General features: G+C 43.3%; 1 protein-coding gene across 1 annotated transcript in view; it reads right to left on the bottom strand.

The window, feature by feature from the left end:
* The window catches only part of dgat2 (diacylglycerol O-acyltransferase 2), a 66296-nt gene that overhangs the window by 4004 nt on the left and 39416 nt on the right, over positions 1 to 22876 (bottom strand). Inside the window, exons 5-7 of the mRNA XM_043692484.2 lie at positions 13166 to 13370; positions 6457 to 6631; positions 3671 to 3873 (exon numbers count right to left, since the gene is read on the bottom strand). Of these exons, the coding sequence (XP_043548419.1) occupies positions 3671 to 3873; positions 6457 to 6631; positions 13166 to 13370 (583 nt within the window). The remainder of the gene's footprint in view (positions 1 to 3670; positions 3874 to 6456; positions 6632 to 13165; positions 13371 to 22876) is intronic.

Genomic DNA, 22876 nt, shown 5'->3' with positions numbered 1-22876 from the left:
TTTTTGCTCCCAATTATCTCTTGAAAACTTCAACCAAATCCTAGTTCAATCTTCCAAATTCTGAGGAATACAACCTAACTGTTTAACTGCTGCTGGCAGTTAATCCCTTAGCATTGCTCATTATGACCACAGTATGACCTACCCTCCAAAACCAATCTCTGTCCTGAGCCTCGGGGGTGCCTCTGGTGTAATGTGCTGTAGCCAGGGCTTGGTATGGTTGAAGCGTTACTTTGGGAATAGTCACAGTTCAGGAGCTTCCATGCATCTGCTGGCTTCCAATTGTCACCAAACACCTCCCCCCCACCAAGTTGTGGAACTTGCTGTACACAATCTTTCACAATTTGCAAAAGACACAAAAGTTGGCAACTTTGAAATCTGGAGTGGGCAGTGCACAATTTCAAGAAAAATGTGGATAGGTTGGTGGAGTGGATGGTCAGATGGCAATTGCAGCTTAATGTAGAGAAGTGAGGTGATTCTGCAGTCTTTCCAGAAAAACAGAAGAGATTACAAACCAAAAAGGACCACCTAAAAGGTGATGGTGCAGGGGGTAGGGATTCAGATACCTGGATAATTGGGCTCATTCTGGGGTAGGTGGGACCTCTACAAACAGGATGGTCTACATCTGAACCAGAGGGGTACCAATATCCTGGGGTTGGGAGATGGTTTGCTAGTGCTCTTCGAGAAGATTTAAACTAATTTAAACTAATTCAGCAGAGGGAATGGGAACCTGAATTGTAGCTCCAGTGTATAGGAGGTTGAGAGTAGAGGGATCAGAAATGAGGTTTCAAGGTCACAAGAGTGCACTGGCAGACAGGAAGGCTGTTTGACGTGTGTCTATTAAACGTCAGTAGCATTCGGAATAAGGTGGGTGAACCTGCAGCATGGGTTGGTACCTGGGATTTCAATGTTGTGGCCATTTTGGAGACATGGATAGAGCAGGGACAGGATTGGTTGTTGCAGGTTCCAGGATTTAGATGTTACAGTAAGAACAAAGAAGATGGTAAAGCAGGGCGCGGTGTGGCATCGTTAGTCAAGGACAGCATGACAGTGGCAAAAGGGATGTTTGAGGATTCATTTACTGATGTAGTATGGGCTCAGGTTAGAAACAGGAAAGGAGGTCACCCTGTTGGGAGTTTTCTATAGGCCTCCCAATAGTACCAGAGATGTAGAAGAAAGGATTGTAAAGGGGATTCTGGATAGGAGTGAAAGTAACAGTGTAGTTGTTATGGGGGCCTTTAACTTTCCAAATATTGACTGGAAATACTATAGTTCAAGTACTTTAGATAGGTCAGCTTTTGTCCAATGTGTGCAGAAGGGTTTCTGACAGTATGTAAACAGGCCAACAAGGGGCGAGGCCACATTAGATTTGGTACTGGGTAATGTACCTAGCCAGGTGTTCGAGTTGGAGGTAGGTGAGCACTTTGGTGATAATGATCACAATTCGGTTACATTTACTGTAGCAATGGATAGGGATAGGTATATACCACAGGGCAAGAGCTATAACTGGGGCAAAGGCAATTATGATGCCATTAGACAAGATTTAGGGTGCATAGGATGGGCACAGTTGAAATGTGGAGCTTGTTCAAGGAACAGCTATGGAGTGTCCTTGATAAGTATGTACCTGTCAGGCAGGGAGGAAGTGGTCAAGTGAGGGAACTGTAAAGGCTTATGTTCAGATGAGACGTGAAGGCTCTATTAGGGCATTTGAGAGTTACAAGTTAGCCAGAAAGGACCTAAAGAGAGAACTAAGAGGAGCCAGGAGGGGACACGAGAAGTCGTTGGCAGATAGGATCAAGGAAAACCCTAAAGCTTTCTATAGGTGTATCAGGATTAAAAGATGACTAGAGTAAGATTAGGGCCATAAAGGACAGTAGTGGGAAGTTGTGTGTGGAGTCCAAGGAGATAGGAGAAGCGCTAAACAAATATTTTTGTGTCGGTATTCACACTGGAAAAGGACAATGTTATCGAAGAGAATAAGAAGGTACATGCTATTAGACTAGATGGGATTGAGGTTCACAAGGAGGAGGTGTTAGCAATTCTGGCAAGTGTGAAAATAGATAAGATCCCTGGGCAAGGTGGGATTTATCCTAGGATTCTCTGGGAAGCTAGGCAGGCGATCTTTGGCTTTGCTCTTAATGTCATTATTGTCTACAGGAATAGTGCCAGAAGACTTGAGGATAGCAAATGGTGTCCCCTTGTTCAAGAAGGGGAGTAGGGACAAGCCTGATAATTATAGACCAGTGAGCCTTACTTTTGCTCTGGGTAAAAAGATAGGATTTATAATCATCTAGAAAGGAATAGGTTGATTAGGGAGAGTCAGCATGGTTTTGTGAAGCTTAGATCATGCCTCACAAACCTTATTGAGCTCTTTGAAAAATCTGACCAAACAGGGGGAGGAGGGTAATGCGGTTGATGTGGTGTACATGGATTTCAGTAAGGCATTTTTTAAGGTTCCTCACAGTAGGCTATTGCAGAAAATATGGAGGCATGGAATTGCGGGTGATTTAGCAGTTTGGATCAGAAATTGGCTGGTTGAAAGACGACAGCAGGTGGTGGTTGATGGGAAATATTCATCCTGGAATTCAGTTACTAGCAGTGTACTGCAAGGATCTGTTTGAGGGCCATTGCTGTTTGTCATTTTTATCAATGACCTGGATGAGGCCGTAGAAGGATGGGTTAGTAAATTTGTGGATGATACTAAGGTCGGTGGAGTTGTGGACAGTGCCAAAAGATGTTGCAGGTTACAGAGGAACATAGATAAGCTGCAGAGCTGGGCTGAGGGGGCAAATGGAGTTTAATGTGGAAAAGTGTGAAGTGATTCACTTTGGAAGGAATAATAGGAATAAAGAGTACTGGGCTAATGGTAAGATTCTTGGTAGTGTAGATGAGCAGAAAAGGTCTCAGTGTCCATGTACATAGATTCCCAAAACTTCACCCAGGTTGATAGGGTTGTTAAGACGACATTTGGTGTGTTAGCTTTTATTGGTAGAGGGATTGAGTTTTGGAACCATGAGATCATGTTGAAGCTGTACAAAATTCTGGTATGGCCACACTTGGAGTATTGCGTATGGTTCTGGTCACCGCATTATGGGAAGGATGTGGAAGCTTTGGAAAGGGTTCAGACAAGATTTACTAGGATGCTGCCTGGTATGGAGGAAAGTTCTAATGAGGAAAGGCTGAGGACTTGAGGCTGTTTACATTAGACAGAAGATGATGAGAGGTGACTTAATTGAGAAATAAGATAATCCGAGGGTTAGATAGGGTAGACAGCGAGAACTACTTTCTTCAGATGGCGATGGCTAGCATGAGGGGACATAGTTTCTTTACTCAGGGGCATGGAATGGCCAGCCTGCAACAGTAGTAGACTCACCTACTTTAAGAGCATTTAACTGGTCATTGGATGGACTTATGGATGAAAATGGAATAGTGTAGGATCGATGGGCTTCAGATTGGTTCCACACAGGTCTTCGCAACATCTGAGGGCCGAAGGGCCTGTACTGCTGTAATATTCTATGTTGTATTGGCCTGTGGTTTATGGATTACTAATCCAGTGACATTACCACCACCTCCTCAGTACAACGATAGCGTGAATCTTTATTAATAGTTCAGTGATTTTCGTCCCTGTTATTCTGCATTTATTAAAGCACTATCTGGAGGGAAAGAAACCTACCCACAGTGTTGATGGGCTTGGCGTAAGGCACGAGACCCCAGGAGTTGCTCGAGAAAAACCCACGGCCTTGGAAAACCAAGGGGGCAAATCCAATCAGCTTCTGGAATCTTTTCTGTATCGCTCTCATCAAACTGCCTTCCTTGAAGATAACCTGACGGTAAACTTCATTCTCACCAAAAGTGTAAACAGGGACCAAATCGGCTCTGTCAAGGGAGGGGGTGGGAAAGAATATTTTAGAAAATTATCATTTACAATCATAGAATCCCCACAATGTGGATATAGGCCTTGCAGCCAATTATGTCCACACTGACCCTCTAAAGAGCAACCCACCCAGATCCACAACCCCTACCCTATTCCTGTAGCCCTGTATTTCCCACGGCCAATCCACCTAACCTGGACAGCCTTGGACTGTGGGAGAAAACCGGAGCACCTGAAGGAAACCCACGCAGACATGTGGAGAGTGTGCAAACTCCACACGAACAGTAGCGCAAGACTGGAATTGAACCTGGGTCCTAGCGCTGTGAGGCAGCAGTGCTAACCACTGTACAGCCTAATAATGCCCCTCTCAATAACCCCCTTTAAAGATAATTACTTATTCGAAACCATTCCAGAGAAGAGAAAAATGATCAAAATAAGCTCGGCACAAAGCCACATCTTTATACTTTCATGTAGTATGGCCAACATTTAACGATTGCCCTTAAACAGAGTGGTTTGGTCGACCATTTCAGACAACAGTTAAGAATCGTTGCTATGGGTCTGGAGTCACATATAGGCTGAACTGAGTAAGGAGGGCAGACCTCCTTTCTAAACGGCATTAGTGAACATTTTTATAACAATCAGCAATGGTTGCTATTAGGTTAGTTTTAATTCCAGAATCTTTAAATTATTACATTCAAATTTCACCACCTGCCATGGTGGGATCTGAACCCATGTTCCCAAAATGTTAGGAATGTCAGATTATGAGCCAGATATTACTACTTGGCTACAGCCTTCCCTCATTAGAGGGAGGTAGTCAGAGAGTCTGATCAATGAATAGGGCTGAAGAGAGCATCTTAAAGACATTTCTCTCACATTCATCTAATCTCAATAAAGGAAGATTATATCTACTTGCAGAAGCATTGGAGAAACTCGGCAGGTCTGTCAGCATCTGTGGAGAGGGCCGTGTGACTCAAAGTTCTGGAGAAGAGTCATATCAGACTTGAAACATTGTTTTTCCCACCACAAATGCTGCCAGGCTTGTTGCGTTTCTCGTGAACTTTCTGTTTTTATTTCAGATTTCTGGCATCTGCAATATTTTGCTTTTATTGTATCGGTTTGCTCTGATTTTGGTCTTCCCCATTAGATGGCAGTACTATGTAAGTCAGATCCCTGATTTAACTCTGAAATAACTGCACAGAGGCTGGTATCCCGTCACCCATTATTTACATAATGTGGAAGTGCCGGTGTTGGACTGGGGTGGACAAAGTTAAAAATCACACAGCACCAGGTTATAGTGCAACACGTTTATTTGGAAGCACTAGCTTTCAGAGTACTGCTCTTTCACCAGTTGGTTGGGGAACCAGACCATAAGACACAGAATTTATAGCAAAAGGGTTACAGTGTCATGGAGCTGTAGTGATATATTAAACAAATTTAGATTAATTCTATCTCAACTCCAAGTTTCTAGTCAACGGACTCCTTCCAGTTTCTTTGCTAGAGGCGATGGAAACATTCCTTCCAAGTCTGCTGACACGAGCCTTTCACAAATCTGAGAGCTTAAACTTTCTCAGTTTTAATAACCTGCAAAATTCTCAACCGGATTTGGAGGCTTTACAAATTAAACCCTTCCGAAATGATTCTCTTAGGCTGCACTGACCTTACTGGAGGTGCAGAACTAAATGTTTGTACAGTCATACAACATGGAAACACATCCTTCAATCCAACTGGCCCACTCCGATGTTCCCAACTAAACTAGTCCCACCTAGCTGTGCTTGGCTCATATCTCCCCAAACCTCTCTTATTCGTGTACTTGTTTAAATATCTTTTAAACGTTGTAACTGTACCTGCAGCCACAACTTTTTTTTGAAGTTCATTCTACACACAAACCAACCACTGCGTAAAAAAAATTGCCCCTCCTGTCTTTTTAAAATTTTTCTCCTCTCATCTTAAAAATATGCCCCCTAGACTTGAAATCCCCAACCTTAGGGTAAAGACACCAGACATTCATCTTACTTATGCCCAAATGATTATATAAACCTCTATGAGGTCACCTCTCAACCTCCCACAACTCCAGTCAAAAAAGGTCCCAGCCTAACCAGCTTCTCCATATAACTCCAACCCTCCAGTACTAGCAACATCCTGGTAAATCTCTTCTGAACCCTCTCCAACTTAATATCCTTCCTGTAGCAGGGTGACCAGAACTGGACACAGCACTCCTGAAGAGGCCTCACCAATGACCTAGCTGTTTGTGAATCAAAGTGAATTTCCTATCCTTCTTGCCAAAGAGGATAAATCAACATTTTGGATTATCTGCCACCTGCCAGTGTCTTGCCCATTGCTAACTCGCCTAGATCTCTTTGTATCCTCCAACTCCCACTTCCAGCTAATGTACCATCCTTACCCTGTCTGGCTTACATGTGACTCCAGAGAAACAGGAATGTGGCTGTCTCCAGATAGAACGGAACACAAATCAGAGAGAGCGAAAGCTCAGGGGGCTGGTGGTTAAGAGGATTGCTGGACCTGTACAATAGTGACCTCATGCCTGTCGTCAGGCATGGGGTCCAACCCAAAAGGAGAGAATTCCTTACCCATTCTGCAGTGCTATCTTCACAAACCCTTTGCGGTTCTTGAGAGTCACCATGTTCCTTCCTGGGTTGCAGTCCAGGGATTCGGCTGCTCCTCCGATTACTATGATGATGGCATTTCCACTGCCATTTTTCGACAGCCTGAAGTCGATAGCATCCCTAGTCACTGGGAAAATACCTGGGGCAGGGTCAGAGATAAGCAGCTGTGAGAAGGTGATCTGCAGTTCAAATATGCACTATCTCCAACTCTTAAAATACACATCAAGGCACTAGTTAGTCCACAGATGGAATACTGTGAAAGGATTTGGGAAAGAAAGATGGACTGCGTTTGAAGATTCACCAGGCTGATCCCAGCTGTAGGAGGAAAGGTTGAGTGGGTTGGGCCTGTACTCACTGCATTTTAAAAGACTTGGAGGTGCCAGTGTTGGACTGGGGTGGCCAAAGTTAAAAATTATACAACAGCAGGTTATAGTCCAATAGGTTTATTTGGAAGCACTAGCTTTTAAAAGAATAAGGGTTGACCTGATGAAACATACAAGACTCTTAGAGAACTTGTCAGGGGAGATGTGGAAAGGTTCTTTCCCCCGTGGAAGAGTCTGGGACCAGAGGGCATCACCTCAGAATAAGGAGGACCCTATTTAGGGCAAAGATGAGCATGAATTTCTTCTGTCTTAGTGGAGTGAATCTGTGGAATTCTTTACTGCAGAGGGCTGCAAAGGCTGGGTCATTAAGTGCATTCAAGGCTGAAAATGGACAAATTGCTAATCATTAAGGGAATCAAAAATTATGGGGGAAAAAGGCAGGAAAGTGGAGTTGAAGATTATCAGAAGAGCCATGATCTCATCGAATGGTGGAACAGACTCGATGGGCTGAATGGTCTACTTCTGCTCCTATGGCTTAATGTAAGAATGAAATACACACAACACTTAAAGCTCTTGCAGAGGGCTCCTGACCATCTTCTAGCCTGGACACAGGGTCCCAGTGGGGAAATGTTCAGAAACGCTACTTTCAGGAATGAAGTCAGGGTTGGAGTAGCTGTGTTCAGTTCTGGGCACTGCACCAAAGGATGTACTAGTCTGGGAAGGGGTGTGCTGCAGATTCCCTGGAACAGTGACAGGGTTAAATTGTATACAGAGCTTCCAGAGAGAAGGCTACATTCACTCAAGGACTGAAGAACAAGGCACGACCCAGCTGTAGTGATTATAACAGGGTCAGATAGCTGGACCTCAGAAGGAGCTCCCTGATTGGACCAGATTAACAGCCCCAATCAGGGAGCCCTGGCTGACTGAAACAAAACAGGTGTGTCAGAGATACTGCTACTCAGAGCTTACTCTGAATGAGGCAGTACGAAAGTCAAGGGATATTCATGTGTAAATAAAAGGTGACCTGGTGATAGATACCTGGAGTGTAGACTTTCAGGTAATCAAAGGGGGATGGGGGGGAAATGGAGCATATTAGAGAAATACACTCCCCTATTGCTGATGGTGGGGAAGGAAGAGTCTTAGTCAATCTAGAGGTTGTTGGATGATCACAGAGCAGTTACCAAGGAGCTGGAGTAAGGAGGACGGCACAGAATGTACAAGCACATGTCAGCAGGAGCAAGCCCAGAACAAGGGGGCATGTAAAATAGGAGCCGCCCCAGAATTTTAAAAGAATATTCTATTTGCAAGTTATTTGCTGCCTTCAATAAATATTTTCTGTTTGAGGTGGTGGTCAATGTCACTTTTTAAAAAAATTAATTCGCAGGATGTGGGGGTTACTGACTAGGCCAACATTTACTGCTCATTAATTGTTGGCAGTAGGGCTACATACATGGTCAATGTATTAATGGTCATTTTCCAAAACTCCAGATTCTGGAATGATTCCTGCAGATTGGAAGCTTGCAAATTGTTACCTGCTTCTTCAGAAAGGAGCAAAGGGAATAAACAGGGAACTAGAGAGCCATCGGCTGTCTGTCAGTAGGAGAGAAAATGTTAGAATCTATTATAAACACACGTGATAAATTGATACTCTGATAAAAATGATCTAATTGGACATAGTGTAGTTTTGAAAATGGAATACCTTTGAGCATGAAGTCTTACCAGAGAAGATCCTGCAAGTCAGCTGTGAAGTTACTATAGTCATAAAATTACTCTGCTTACCAAGATCCATCCCTCTCTTCTTCCAAGGACTTTGTGTGGACAACATTTACAAAAGGATGTTGCCCAGGGTTGGAGGGTTTGAGCTACAGGGAGAGGCTGAATAGCCTGGGACTGTTTTCCCTGGAGCAGCAGAGATTGAGGGGTGACCCTGTAGAGGTTTACAAAATCATCAAGGACGTGGAGAGGGTAAGTAGCTAAAGTCCTTTCCTCCAGGGTAGTGAAGTCTAAAACTAGAGGTCAAAGGTTAAAGGTGAGAGGGGAGAAGATTGAAAAAAAGGACCCAAGGGCCAGCATTTATTGCCCATTCCGAGTTGCCCCTTGAGAATAGACAATAGGTGCAGGAGTAGGGCATTCTGCCCTTCGAGCCAGTACCACCATTCACTATGATCATGGCTGATCATCCTCAATCAGTATCCTGTTCCTGCCTTATCTCCATAACCCTTGATTCCACTATCCTTAAGAGCTCTATCCGACTCTTTCTTGAAAGGTGAGGGTGAACTGCCTTTTTGAATTGCTGCAGTCCATGTGCTGTGAGTTGACCCACAGTGCCCTTAGGGAGGGAATTCCAGGATTTTGACCCAGCGACTGATAGCATGGCAATAAATTTCCAAGTCAGAATGGCAAGAGGCTGTAAAGGGAACTTGCAGGTGGTAGTGTTCCCATGCATCTGCCGTTCTTGTCTTTTCTTTAAATTTTGTTAACGGGATGTGGGCGTCATGAGACCAGCATTTATTGCCCTTATCCAATTGCCAGGAAAGCAGTTAAAGAGTCAAGCACATTGTTGTAGGTATGAAGTCACATTGTTGTAGGTATGGAGTCACAGAGCTTAGACTGGGTAATTAGTGAACCAATTGGGTTTTCAGCAAACAATCAGCAATGATTTCACCGTCATCATTAAGACTCTTAGTTTCGGATTTTTATGGAATTCAAATTCTAACATCTGCTTATAGCAGGATTTGAACATGTCTTGGGTCTGCATTGTTAAAACTTGAAAATGTTCAGAAAAGATTTATGAAGTCATGAGGGGCATGGATAGAGTAAATAGTCAAGGTCTTTTTCCCTTGGGTAGGGAAGTCCAAAACTAAAGGGCATAGGTTAAAGGTGAGAGGGGAAAGATTTGAAAGGGACCTAAGGGGCAACTTTTTCCACACAGTGGTGAATGTGTGGAATGAGGTGCCAGAGGAAGTGGTTGAGGCTGGTACAATTACAACATTTAAAAGGCATCTGAATGGGTGTATGAATAGGAAGGGTTTGGAGGGATATGGGCCAAATGCTGGCAAGTGGGACTAGATTAGGTTAGGATATCTGGTTGGCGCTGAGTTGGACTGAGGGATCTGTTTATGTGCTGTATAAATCTCACTAAAAATAATCCAACTAACACCTTTCCAGGTGGCAATAGACCTTTTGGAAGGTTGCAAAGCAGTTGGCAAAAAGAAGGGTATAAGTCAAGGACTTCATTAGCTTATTACAAATTGCCACATTCAAAATAGTGCAGCATAGTCTCATTAGCGAGGGAAGAAAAGTGATCACAAAAATCAATAAATTATCAAAATAGTTGGAGATTTTGGACAGGACCTGCAGCCATTCGATTGGATTCCATATCGGGGCAGGGAGTGGCCATGATTCTCAAGTTCATGAAACTGATAAGAGTCATTACATTTGGACATTGCTCTCCAAGACACGTGGAGCTTCAATTACAAATGCCTTCAGGGGAAAGTACCTCTGGTCCCAGGAGAGACATCTCCTGATTAGATTAGATTTTCAAAAGTGTGCGCGCACATGGTCACGTCAGCTACCAAGCTGCTGACATGGTAACGGAGGAGAGCAGAACAAGCAGCAAAAACGTGAATACATTGACCAAAGATGTTTACCAGGAAAGAGCATAGAACATTACAGCGCAGTACAGGCCCTTCAGCTCTCGATGTTACCTCAACCTGTGGAACCAATCTGGAGCCGATCTAACCTACACTATTCCATTTTCATCCCGATGTTTATCCAATGACCAACATCCAATGGATGTTGCTGGGTATGGAAAGTTTGAGTTATAAAGAAAGGCTGAATGGGCCAGGACTAGTGTCACTGGAGTATTTGAGGTTGAAAGGTGACCAGAAAAGTTTGTAAAACAATGAGGGGTATAGATAGAGTTAATGGCATTCGTCTTTTCCTTAGGATGGGGGATTTCAAGACTAGGGGCACATTTTTAGGGTGAGAGGAGAAAGATTTTAAGACATATGGGACATTTTTTTTTTAAAAACAGAGGGCGGTTTGCATGAGTTTCCTAAGGAAGTGGTGAATGTGGGTACATTTAGAAGACATGTGAATGAGTACATGAATAGGAAAGGTTTGGAAGGATATGGGGGGGCCAGGATTAGGCAGGTGGGACTAGTTTAGTTTGGACTGGTTGGATAAATAGGTCGGTTTCCGTGCTGTATGACTCTTAAAAAAAGACTTCCCCTCTTCTTCTTGACTTTGTTAATTCACCTTCATTAGATGCACGCAAAATAGAGCTTTTCAGTATCCTCACTTTGTGTTAGAAAGAGCATTCTGTTAGGGTGGGTGTCAGAAAGTCCCCTGGGGCTGACAGGCTGGCGTAAGCTAGGCATAGAGCACATCCCCTTGGACTCTCTTATGAATATGGTGCACCATAAAACTGAGAATTTCTAAGATGTGATGGTCCTTTTTGGACTACCTAGGTACAGATTTGTCCACCATACTAATAAGAGCCTTTGTACAGCCATGACAATTCTCTTTAATTAATCTGATATCCAGAGAAGAGGAACTACGAACATATGAATATGTACAACTGTATCCACTCGATGATAGAGGGCTATTGCTTTGTTTCTCTCAGTTGTGTTATGGTGGTTATTGGTATTGTTAAGATTTTCCATCTTTAGCATAGTTATTTAACTGTGTAATTAGTGGGCTTGTTTTTTGACATTGGTTTGAATTGTTTGGTTTTGTATTTGTCGTAATATTCAAAAGAAAAAACCTTTTTATTTTTAACTAAAAAAGTATTTTAGAAATAAAAAAAATCTTACAGCTCCTTTTCCAAACACAAGCACCAATGCGCACTCATCACTATGAACAACAATGAGCCATCGCTCAGTGTGAATCACGATCATCTCAGAATCGGTCGGTGGTAGGTTATGCTGAGAAATAGCTACATTTTGTCGCATCTTTTCTGTCTTGCACTGAACAAGTCAATTCACGAGAAATAGCAAAAAAGGGTAAATATCATCTATACTGAATGACAGGAGATTGCTGGAAAAGTCAATTCTGATTGGTAGTACCACTGCACTGGAGAATGGACAAGGTAATGATGACCGACAGTTAACTGCTGAGCTTTGACTGAGTTTTAAGCAAGGCATATAGGCCTATTGGTCAGCACATCATTCTAAGAAACAAACCAAAAATTGGATGTTGAATTCATTCAGGCACGGTGGCTCAGTGTTTAGCACTGCAGCCTCATGGTGCCAGGGACCCTGGCTCAATTCCAGCCTTAGGGGTATGTGTAGAGTTTGCACATTCTCTCCGTGTCTACGAAGGTTTCCTCCAGGTGCCTAGTTTCCTCCCACAGTCCAAAAATGTGCAGGTTAGGTGGACTGGCCAGGGGTTATGCAAGTTTACAGGGATGGGAGATGGTGGTGGTGGTTCTGGGTGGGATGCTTTGCGGAAGGTCAGTGTAGACTCAATGGGTCGAATGGCCTGCTTCCACACTGCAGGGATTCTATGATTCTGATGCAGTGGGTCTCACATTCTGTCTGTTTGGTAAGAACAAAACCCTGTCTATTAAAACATGAAGCATCAAATACACTACAACACCCTCTGAAATAACAAACCTAAACAGGTTGCCAGCATTAATTCTTCACACACTCAGGACTGTCCAGAAAATGCTGTCCAATGAGAATCATACTTAAATGTTGGGCACTGTGCTGCAAACTTTGCAAACAGACTAGTTGGGTACAGTCTGAACCCCAGCTTGCTGTTTGTTATGATCCAATCTTGGGGATGTACAAATGGTGTTGAGTTCGGATCCCCACTAAGCCAGCTCTCACAATTATCTTTGTTGGATTGATGAGAAATGTGTCTTCAATTGAAATGACCCCACACTTCCCAGCCCCAGCATATTTCTGATAAATTGATAATGCTTTTGCCACATTTGAATCTGCAGCTCCATGTAAGAAACTACAATAAATACAGTGCCATGCGATCTTTTTACATCACTGAATTGTTACAACACAAAGCAAGCCATTCAGTCCATTGTGCCCATGCCAGGGCTAGTGAGAATGTCCTACCTTTTACACATATCCACATCTAGGACAGAGTGGGCATTTAGGCCCTTGCTTTGACCTCCAATCTGAGAGATAGCACTTCTGACAGTAAGACATTCCCTCAATCCTGCAATGGAAGTGGCAGCCTGGAACCTACAGCCAAGGGTTTGGACTGGAGCTAGTACCCATGACCAACTCACTCAGGAACAGCAGCCTGCTCACTGATTTGTAGCTGACACCACATCAATAATCCTACAGTCATACTCAGGCAAGAAGTGTTTTCCCATTTGTTGGGCTCACCTCCGCTCATTAAATAGTCCCGCAGGATTGGCATCCGGAAATTACCGGCCAGCGTGGCCAGGGAGGGTCGAATTCCTGGAAATTTCGAGGAAAATCCAGTGGCTTCTGTTCCAAAGTTGCAAAAGGCCCCAAAGCAGAAGATGCCGTGGGGGTGATAACCGAAGATGTAGTTCCTGCTGGGATCCAGGTTGTGAGTTTTCACCAACTGTGGGAGAAAATAAAACAGTATACAAAGCTCAGTAAGCAACAAGAAAAAAACACCCAACTGTGCCTCATTGTACAGAGAAAAAGCATCAGTTCAAAGTTTCTGGGGTCTGTCATCTGAGGGAAAAAAAAAGTCAAAATAAATGAGTACAGAGTAGTCAAGGTGACAAGCACACAAAAGGATCTTGGGAATTAATAGATAACCTTGTTTCTGTTGGTTAAGGGATGATTCTTGGTTTAGGAATTATGAGAGCCTGCTCTTTGACGAATGCTGTGGGAGGTTTTATTTAATTTTTTGAGAAAAGCAGGCAGGGCCAATGTCTAAAATCTCATCCAGGCTGGAAGTGTGGCAGAGACTGGTTCGATTAACACAGCGTTATCACAGAATCCCTACAGCACGGAAGCAGGCCATTCAGCCCATTAAGTCCACACCAACTCTCCAAAAGAGGATCTCACCCAGACTATCCCCATGAACTTGCATTTACCCTGGCAAATCCAAATACATTAGTATAATCCATCTAACCTGCATATCCCTGGACACTGAGCAATTTAGCATGGCCAATCTACCTCACCTGCACATCTTTGGACTGTAGGAGGAAACGAACACCCAGAAGAAGCCCCCACAAGACATGGGGAGAATGTCTGTCTGTGTGGAGTTTGCACGGTCACCCAGGGCTGGAACTGAACCTGGGTCCCTGGCACTGAAGCAGTAGTGTGAATCACTGTGCCAACCAATACTGCCTCACCCAATAACTGCCTTGAAGACCATTACTTATCCCAAACCGTTTCAGAGAAAAATTACCAAAATAAACTTGGCACAGAGCCACATCTTTATCTTGTCACATGGCAAGGCTAACACTTAACTACCCTTAAACACTCCAGCACAGCGGTTAAAAGTCATCGCTGTGGGTCTGGAGTCACATGTAGGTCACACCAGGAAAGGAGAGTAAATTTCCTTTTCTAATGGACACACAGACAGTCGCCCAAGGGAGGAAACAAACCCAGGCCCCTAGCACTGGCAATGCTAACCACTGAGCCACCAGAGAGACAATTATTCATTACAAAGCAACATGCAGGATTATGTGGTAAATGCAGAAACATGGAATATAGGAGCAGGTGTAGACCATTCAAACCTGCTCCACCATTCAATAGGATCACAGTTGGGAGAAAGATGAGAAAATGGCATGGAGACATAATGCCCAGGGAGCTGGTGCAGACATGATGGGCTGAATGGCCTCCTTCCCAACCGTAACAATTCTGTGAGCCTGTGAATTTTAAAAATTCATTCATGGCACTGTGTGTTACTGGGCAAGTTAGCATTTACTGCTCAGATAATTAAGATTCAACCACATTGCGGTAGACTTGGAGTCACTGTAGGCAGATTTTCCTTGCTAAATGACATTAGTGAACCAGATAAGATTCCTTTTAATAGTTCCATTAATTCCAAATTCTTTTAAATTGATGTCAAATTCCACCATATAGTGTGTGGCAGGATTCAAACAGAGAACATTATCTGGCTCTCTGGGTTAATAAGCCAGCAAGACCACCACTGAGCTACTACATCCTCTACAATATACCAGACCGGTGAGGTCTTCCTAGGACAAATCCAGACACCTTCATGGCAAAGCACCAAGCATATATTTGCTCAAATTTTGCAAATTCATTCAATTGATTGACCAGTTGACTGTACAAATATGTATCCAGTGACAGAAGAGTGTCTAGACAATGCCATTGCCCGCCACAGCCCCCAAAGCACTTACCAGTCTCGATGAATGTCCCTATCCTTGTAGACTGGTCAAAGGATATCACCCACCACTTTGACCATGTCAGCAACATTGGCCCTGAATGTGGGTCAGTTCAGGTAACACCACCTTCTCATCACCTCCACCCCCACCAATTACATACTGAGCTCCACATTTTGCAGAGTGTTAATGGGTCAACACTCCTGGATATCAGTGGAAAGGCTATTCACAATGAAGTCAAGAGGAGAGGGGAAAAAAAAAATCATGGCACTCACCATAGTCATACAGAATGGAAACAGACCCTTCGGTCCCACCAGTCCATGCTGACCTTGTTCCCAAACTAAACTAGTCCCACTTGCCTGTGCTTGGCCCATATCCATCCAAATCTTTCCTAGTCACGTATTTATCCAAATGGCTTTTTAAATGTTGTAACTGTACCTACATCCACCATTCTGTGGTAGTTCATTCCACAAATGAATCACCTTCTGTGTAAAAACATTGAAGGCCTGGTCCCTTTTAAATCTTTCTCCCCTCACTTTAAAAAAAGACCCCTCATTTTGAATTACCCCACCCTAGAGAAAAGACTCTTGCTATTCAGCTTATTTATCACCTTCACTGCAGTGAAAAACATCCCAATCTTGCCAGCCTATTTTTATAATCTCAAACCCTCCATTCCCAGTGACATCCTGGTAAATATTTCTGAACTCTCTCCAGCTTAATAACATCCTTCCTATAACACGGTGACCAGAATTGTACATAATATTCCAGAATGCCCTCATCAACGTCCTGTACAACCTCAACTTGACATCACAACTCCTATACTCAAAAGGTCCGAGCAATGAAGGCAAAGCACACTAAATGCCTTCTTAACCACTCTGTCTACATGTGACGCAAATTTCAAAGAATCACGTACCCGAACCCTCAGGTCTCTGTTCCACATCACTACGCAAGGCCCTACTATTGATTGTGCAAGTCCTTTCCTGGTTTATTTTAGCAAAATGCAATAACTCACATTTACCCAAGTTAAACTCCATCGGTCACTCCTCTGCCCATTGATCCAAGTGATCAAGATTTCTTTGTAATCTTAAGATAACTTTCTTCAGAGTCCACTACTCCACCAATTCTGGGGTCATCTACAAACTTACTAACCACACCCCCTATATTCTCAACCAAATCATTTATATAAATGAAAAACAGAAGTGGAACACCCATTGGTCACAGGCCTCCAGTCTGAAAAACAGCCCCCCTCCACCGCTCTACTTCCTGCCATAAAGCCAATTTGGTATCCAATTGTCAAACTCACCACAAATCCCATACGATATAACTTTATGAATAAGTCTGCCCATGTGGAACCTTCACTAAAGTCCAAGTGAACAAAGTCTACTGCTCTGCCCTCAATCTTTATAGAGGAGAAAAATGTTTCTGCTAGGGAGAAAATTGCAGGATCCCTAACTTCTCACAAGTTGATGAGAGAAGGATACTGTCCTGGGATACACATGATCAGGTCCTGGAGATTTGTCTACCTTTATGTCTTATGACCTCTAGCACTTCTCTTCTGTAACGTGAATAGTTTTCAAAATATCAATATTTATTTCCAAGTTCTCTAGCCTTTATTTCTTTCTTTCTCTCCAGTAAAAACTAACATGAAATATTCGTTTAACATCACTCCCATCTCCAGAAGTTCAACACAAAGACAGCCTCGTTGATTTAAGAAGTCCATTCCCTCTATTATGAGGGAGAGAGAGAGAGAGAGAGAGAGACACACACACACACACACACACACACACAGAGTTAACATGAAGTCCACGAGGTAAAAACAATGACTGTAGATGCTGGAAACCAGATTCTGGATCAGTGGTGCTGGAAGAGCACAGCAGTTCAGGCAGCATCCTGGGACAGGCAAAAATCGACGTTTCGGGCAAAAGCCCTTCATCAGGAATAAAGTCCAGTCCAGTTTGGAACAGTCATGCCTGGACTGAAGACATTAACTGTTTCTTCCCTCACAGATACTGCCGGATCCTGCTGAGTTTCTCCGGCACTTTCAGGTTTTATTTATAAGCCTTTGTAAGGGGTTTAGGATCTGTGAGCAACTTTGTGTTCATGTCACAAAGTGACACATCACTGGGCATAAATAGTGCAGTGTGAGCAGAAGTAAAACTCTGGAATGAGAGTCGGACAAGTTGTTTGGACATTGACATAAGAAGTGATAGATGAGTCCTGAAATAACAGTTACTTCAGGGTGGCATGGTGGCTCAGTGGTTAGCACTGCTGCCTCACAGTACCAAGGACCCAAGCTTGATTCCAGCCTCAGGCTGGAGTTTGCACATTCTCCCTGTGTCTGCGTGGGTTTCCTTCGGATGCTCTGGTTTCCTCCCACAGTCCAAAGATGTACAGGTCAGGGATTGACCTGACAGGGTTACAGGGCTGAATAAGGGTTACACCTGAAACATTGACTCCTTCACCTCCTGATGCTGCCTGGCTTGCTGTGTTCTTCCAGCCTCCTGCTTGTCTACATTGGGTTGCAGGGATTGACTGGGATGCTCTTTGGTGGGTTGGTGTGGATGCAATGGGCTGAATGGCATGCTTACACACTGTAGGATAATTAGAAACAGCAGTATTCAGCATGGAAGTATAACAAATTGTGATACTTTGAAGTTGAAGACAGACATTGACTTTTCTTTCTCCTCAACCATTGTGTGTCTTAATCCCAAACCCAGCCTGACATCAAATTGCATGATAATCAAAAGCCTATTTTTTTCAACCTAGCTTCTGGCCATTTGATCTCTTAAATAGTTCAATGCCAGTTTTACAATGTAATTTGTAGCCTCTTTAGGGGAAAAGGCTCTCTAGATAAACTAAGGTTATGATTTGGAGGTGTCAGTGCTGACTGGAGTGGACAAAGTTGGACTATAACCTGGTGTTGTGTGATTCTTTATTTGGAAGCAATAGCTTTCGAAGCGCTGACTCTTCAGTTGGTTGATGAAGAGGTAGCGCCTTGAAAGCTAGTGCTTCCAAATAAACCTGTTGGACTATAATCTGATGCCGTGTGAGTTTAACTTAAACTAAGGTTGTTGTTGTGATAATAGAATGTAATTTGTAGCCTCATTGTGGGTAAAAGCTCTTTATTTAAAAAAAGGTTATTGTGATAGCGGAATGAAATGGTGGAAAAGGTTTGAGGAGATAAATAACCAACATGGATGCTGCACTCCCACAAGAAAAATAAAACAAAGACTTTAAAAAAAAAAAAGGAGCAAAAAGCAATGAAGGGAAATCACAGTTGAGTGTCTTGATTTGGATTTCAACGTCAAAGAGATTGTCTGAGGCAAACCACATCTTGTATTTAGAAAAGGGAATTAGAGAAGCTCTTGAAAAGAAACAAATTGCAATGGAACATAGGGACAGGAGTAGGCCATTCAGCCCCTCATGAGATCATTGCTCATCTGTAGCCTCACTTCATACTATCCCTTAATGCCTTTGCTTGATAAAAATTGATCTATCTTGGATTAAAAACAACTGATTCGGCATCCATTGACATTTGTGGAAGAGAGTTTCAACTGCGTGTAGAAGTGCTTTCTAACATTCTCCGACTGTGTCCCTCATTCTAGAATCTCCAGCCAGTGGAAAGAATTAATCTTTACTCTGTCTTTTCCACTTAAGATCTTGAAGACTTTAAAGTGGCTACAACGAACATGAAGGGGAGTGGAAGTGGCAAGGCTACTCTTAATATATTACAGGCTGATTGACCACCTTTGATGTTGTAACTGCTTTATGATTCCATATAAAGGACAGCTCCCACAAAGGGATAGAGGGAGAAAGAGAGAGAGAGAGGGAGGAAGATGGACATTAACTGATACTTGCTGTCAAACAGAAGCTGAGCCAAAATCCACACAACAGCAGCTTGTAACCTTTCCAGGATTTTTGCAATCACAAGTATAATCAAACAGCAATCCATTTTCACAATTTGAGCCATTTCCCAAGAATTGTAGTTTGTCCAGGATTTCATAACTGGTGAATACATCTTTCAGACAGTGCTAGTTACTGTATTGTCTATGTAAACAGACTGACAAACATACATGCCAAGGGGCAGTGAACTGAGATTGATCTTTTTCTACTGTCATTTTCCATTACCAACGAGGTGCCCTTCCTCACCTCCCTACCACCTCACCCAGGAAAAATCGAGCTCCCCACCACCCAATTCAAAGGTAAGATAGTAAGGAATATAGGGGGTACTGGATATGTAAAGTCTACCCAGTTCAAATGAACTGCATTTACATTAGATTCTGAGTCAGAACAGGTTGCATTTATAAAGTCACTGGACTCAAAACATTAACTGTTGTTTTTCTCTCCAAAGAGCTTTCCAGACCTGCTGAGTTTGTCAAGTACTTTGTTTTTGTTTCAGATTTCCAGCATCCACAATTTTTTGTTTTGTATTTTTGTAAAGTCACTACATAAATGGGATAATGTAATGTCTCAGAGACCCACAGGTCAAATATAAAACAAAAGGATGACACTGAACCACAGAAAGAAATATTAGCCAAGGTGACCAAAGGCTTGGTCCATGAGATAGGCTATAAGAGCAGACTAGGAAAGGGAGAAAATGAGGTGTAGAGATGGAGAGGTGTCGGGACATTTCAGAGCTTAGGCCCCAGACAACTGCAGCCACCAATGGTGGAGCAATGGGATGCTCAAGAGATTGTAACAAGAGGAACGCAGAGATTTGGAAGAGGTGTGGGACTGGAGGAGATTAGAGATATAGAGAGGAACAAGGCTATTAAGAGAATTGGAACCAAAATAAAAAGGACGAGAATTTTAAAAATCTAGACCGTTGTTTGACTAGGAGACATCGTGGTCCAGGGTAAAGGGTCCAACCAAAAGTGACCTTCCACAAGAGAAGCTGAGTCTTTCACCTCCTAGACTCCCACTTCCTGAAAAGACAGTGGAACAAAGTTGCACCATTCTGCAGTATAGAATGTAGCCATTTGGCCACCAATGCACCCTGACCTTCTCCCACCTCCCCTAGGCTCACAAAAACATGACATTTTTGTGTTCACAGTCAGGTTGGGGAGCTGGCTCTACAGAGGAGAAAGTGAGAATTTGTTAGGGGTGAACAGACTGGAGGAGCTGGACAGAGGGTAGACAGGAGATTTTCAAAGTTTAGCAGGCGGGCTCTGGACAGGTTGGGTAGGGTGAAACTGGCAGTGAAGTTCAGAGGGAGAGGTCTCAGGTTTAGAGTGAGAACGTCCCTGTTTCTTGTATCTACTCTTACCAGGATAGTGCTGCATTCATCTGTCGACCTGACACATCCACTGTAGGTAATCTGTAACCTTGCTGCAATATCAGTCATCCAATTACAGAGGCTGACATTTCTTTCTGCTACCCTCCACTTTGCCCTCTGCTCTAAGAGATCTGTGTCCCCTGGTCAAACTAAAAATTTCTTATTCATTCATTCTTTCATGGGATGTAGGTATCACTGGTACAGCCAACATTCTTTACCTCCTCGTCCTCAATTACCCTTGAACTGGATACTGTGCTAGGCTATTTCAGGGGGAAGTTAAGGTGTAACCACATTGCTGGGAGAGTCTGGAGTCACATGTAGACCAGACCAAGAATAACAGATTCACGTTCATGAAGGACATTGATGAACCGGAGGAGTTTTACAAAATATCAACACACATTTCATCATTTTCTTTAGACTAGCTTTCAATTCCATATTTATCAATCAAATTCACATTTCACCATTAATTTCGGTTGTTGGATAATGGAGTCAGAGCATGGAAACAGATCCTTTGGTCCAACACATCCATGCAAACCATAAACCCTGAAATAATCCAGTCCCATTTGCCAGCATTCAGTCCATTTCCCTCTAAACCCTTCTGATTCATATACTCATCCAAAATGTTGTAATTGTACCAACCTCCACCACTTCCTCTGGCAACTCAGTCACCACGCGTACCACCTTCTGCATGAAAAAGGTGCCTCTTAGGTCCCTTTTAAATCTTTCCCCTCTCACCTTAAATCTATGCCTTCTAGTATTGGACCCCCCTATCTTGGGGAAAATAATTTATCTATTTATCCTAGCCATGCCCCTCATGATTTTGTAAACCTCTATAAGGTCACCCCTCAGTCTCTGATGCTTCAGGGAAAACAGCCCCAGCCTATTCATCCTCTCCCTGTAGTTCAAACCCTCCAATCCTGGCAACATCCTTGTAAATCCTTTCTGAACCTTTTCAAGTTTCCCAACATACTTCCTGTAGCAGGGAGACCAGAATTGAATGCAATATTCCAAAAAAATGGCCTAACCAATGTCCTGTACAACTGCCATATGACCTCTGAACTCCTATACTCAATGCATTGACCAATAAAGGCAAGCGCACCAAATTCCTTCTTCACTATGCTGTCTACCGGAGACTCCACCTTCAAGGAAATTTGAACCAGCATTCTAAGCTCTGCCTGGCAACATTCGCTTGGGCCCTACCATTATGTGTATAAATCCTGCCCCATTCTACCTTTCCAAAATACAACACCTCACATTTATCTAAATTAAACTCCATCTGCCACTCCTCAGCCCATTGGATCAAGGTCCCATTGTACGGTGAGGTAACATTCTTTGCTGTCCATTACACCTCCAATTTTGGAGTCATCGGCAAATGTACTAACTATTTCTCCTATAGTTAAATCCAAATCAATTATGTAAATGACAAAAAACAGTGGACCCTGCACCGATCTTTATGGCACACCACTGGTCACAAGCCTCCAGTCCAAACAACAGTTTTCCATCATCACCCTCTGTCTTGATTACTAATTCTTAAAACGGTGTCCCCTTGTTTCAGTCTCTCCCACAACAGGAAATGCTGGTACCCACCTAATCAGCTCCGTCTGAATCTTAGATGTTTCAATAAGGCTTGTGTATTCATCTACAGGATGTGGACATCACTGGCTGGGCCAGCATTTATTGCCCATCCCTAACTGGTCAGAGGGTGGTTAAAGATGAATCTGACATCACATGTCACACTGAATAACAGAACAGAGTCAAAACGTGTGCTGCTGGAAAAGCACAGCCGGTCAGGCAGCATCCGAGGAGCAGGAGAGTCGACGTTTCGAGCATAAGCTCTTCATCACACATTCCTAATGAGCTTATGCTCAAAATGTCGACTCGCCTGCTCCTCGACCTGCTGCGCTTTTCCAGCACCACACTCTCGACTCTGATCTCCAGCATCTGAAGTCCTCACTTTCTCTTGAGTCACATAACCAGGTAAGGACAACAGTTTCTTTCCCTAAAGGGCAGCAGAAAAACCAGATAGGATTCCTCGTCTCCCCACCCCCCTGACAATAGTCAGTATTAGAGTCTTGTTTTATATTAAAACCAGATTCCACTCTTTACTGTGGACCCGGCAGGATTTGAATCCAGGACTATGGAACATTACCCAGGTCTCTGGATTAACAGCCCAGTGACAATACCACTAGGCTATTACCTACCCCTTCTTCCAAACTTAAACCTCTCAGGATAAGCTAGTCACCAAGCCAGTATCCTGGAACAAAAACAGAAGTTGCTAGAGAAGCTCAGCAGGTCTGGCAGCATCTGTGGACCGAAATCAGAGTTAACATTTCTCATCAAGTGAGCCCTCATCAGAGTGGTGCACAGTTGGCTGGATGGCTGGCTTACAATGCAGATTTATGTCAACAACATGGGTCCGATCCTCACACTGGCTAAGGTTACCATGAAGGTGATTTCCTCAACCCCACCCCTTGCCTGAGGCGTGGGCAC

This window comes from Chiloscyllium plagiosum, unplaced genomic scaffold (assembly GCF_037043375.1).
Source record: "Chiloscyllium plagiosum isolate Xiang-an unplaced genomic scaffold, Cpla_swu_hap1 HiC_scaffold_6, whole genome shotgun sequence".
In the NCBI taxonomy this organism is placed as follows: domain Eukaryota; kingdom Metazoa; phylum Chordata; class Chondrichthyes; order Orectolobiformes; family Hemiscylliidae; genus Chiloscyllium; species Chiloscyllium plagiosum.
The sequence above is the reverse complement of the archived record's forward strand: the minus strand, read 5'-3'. Positions and strand labels throughout refer to the sequence as shown.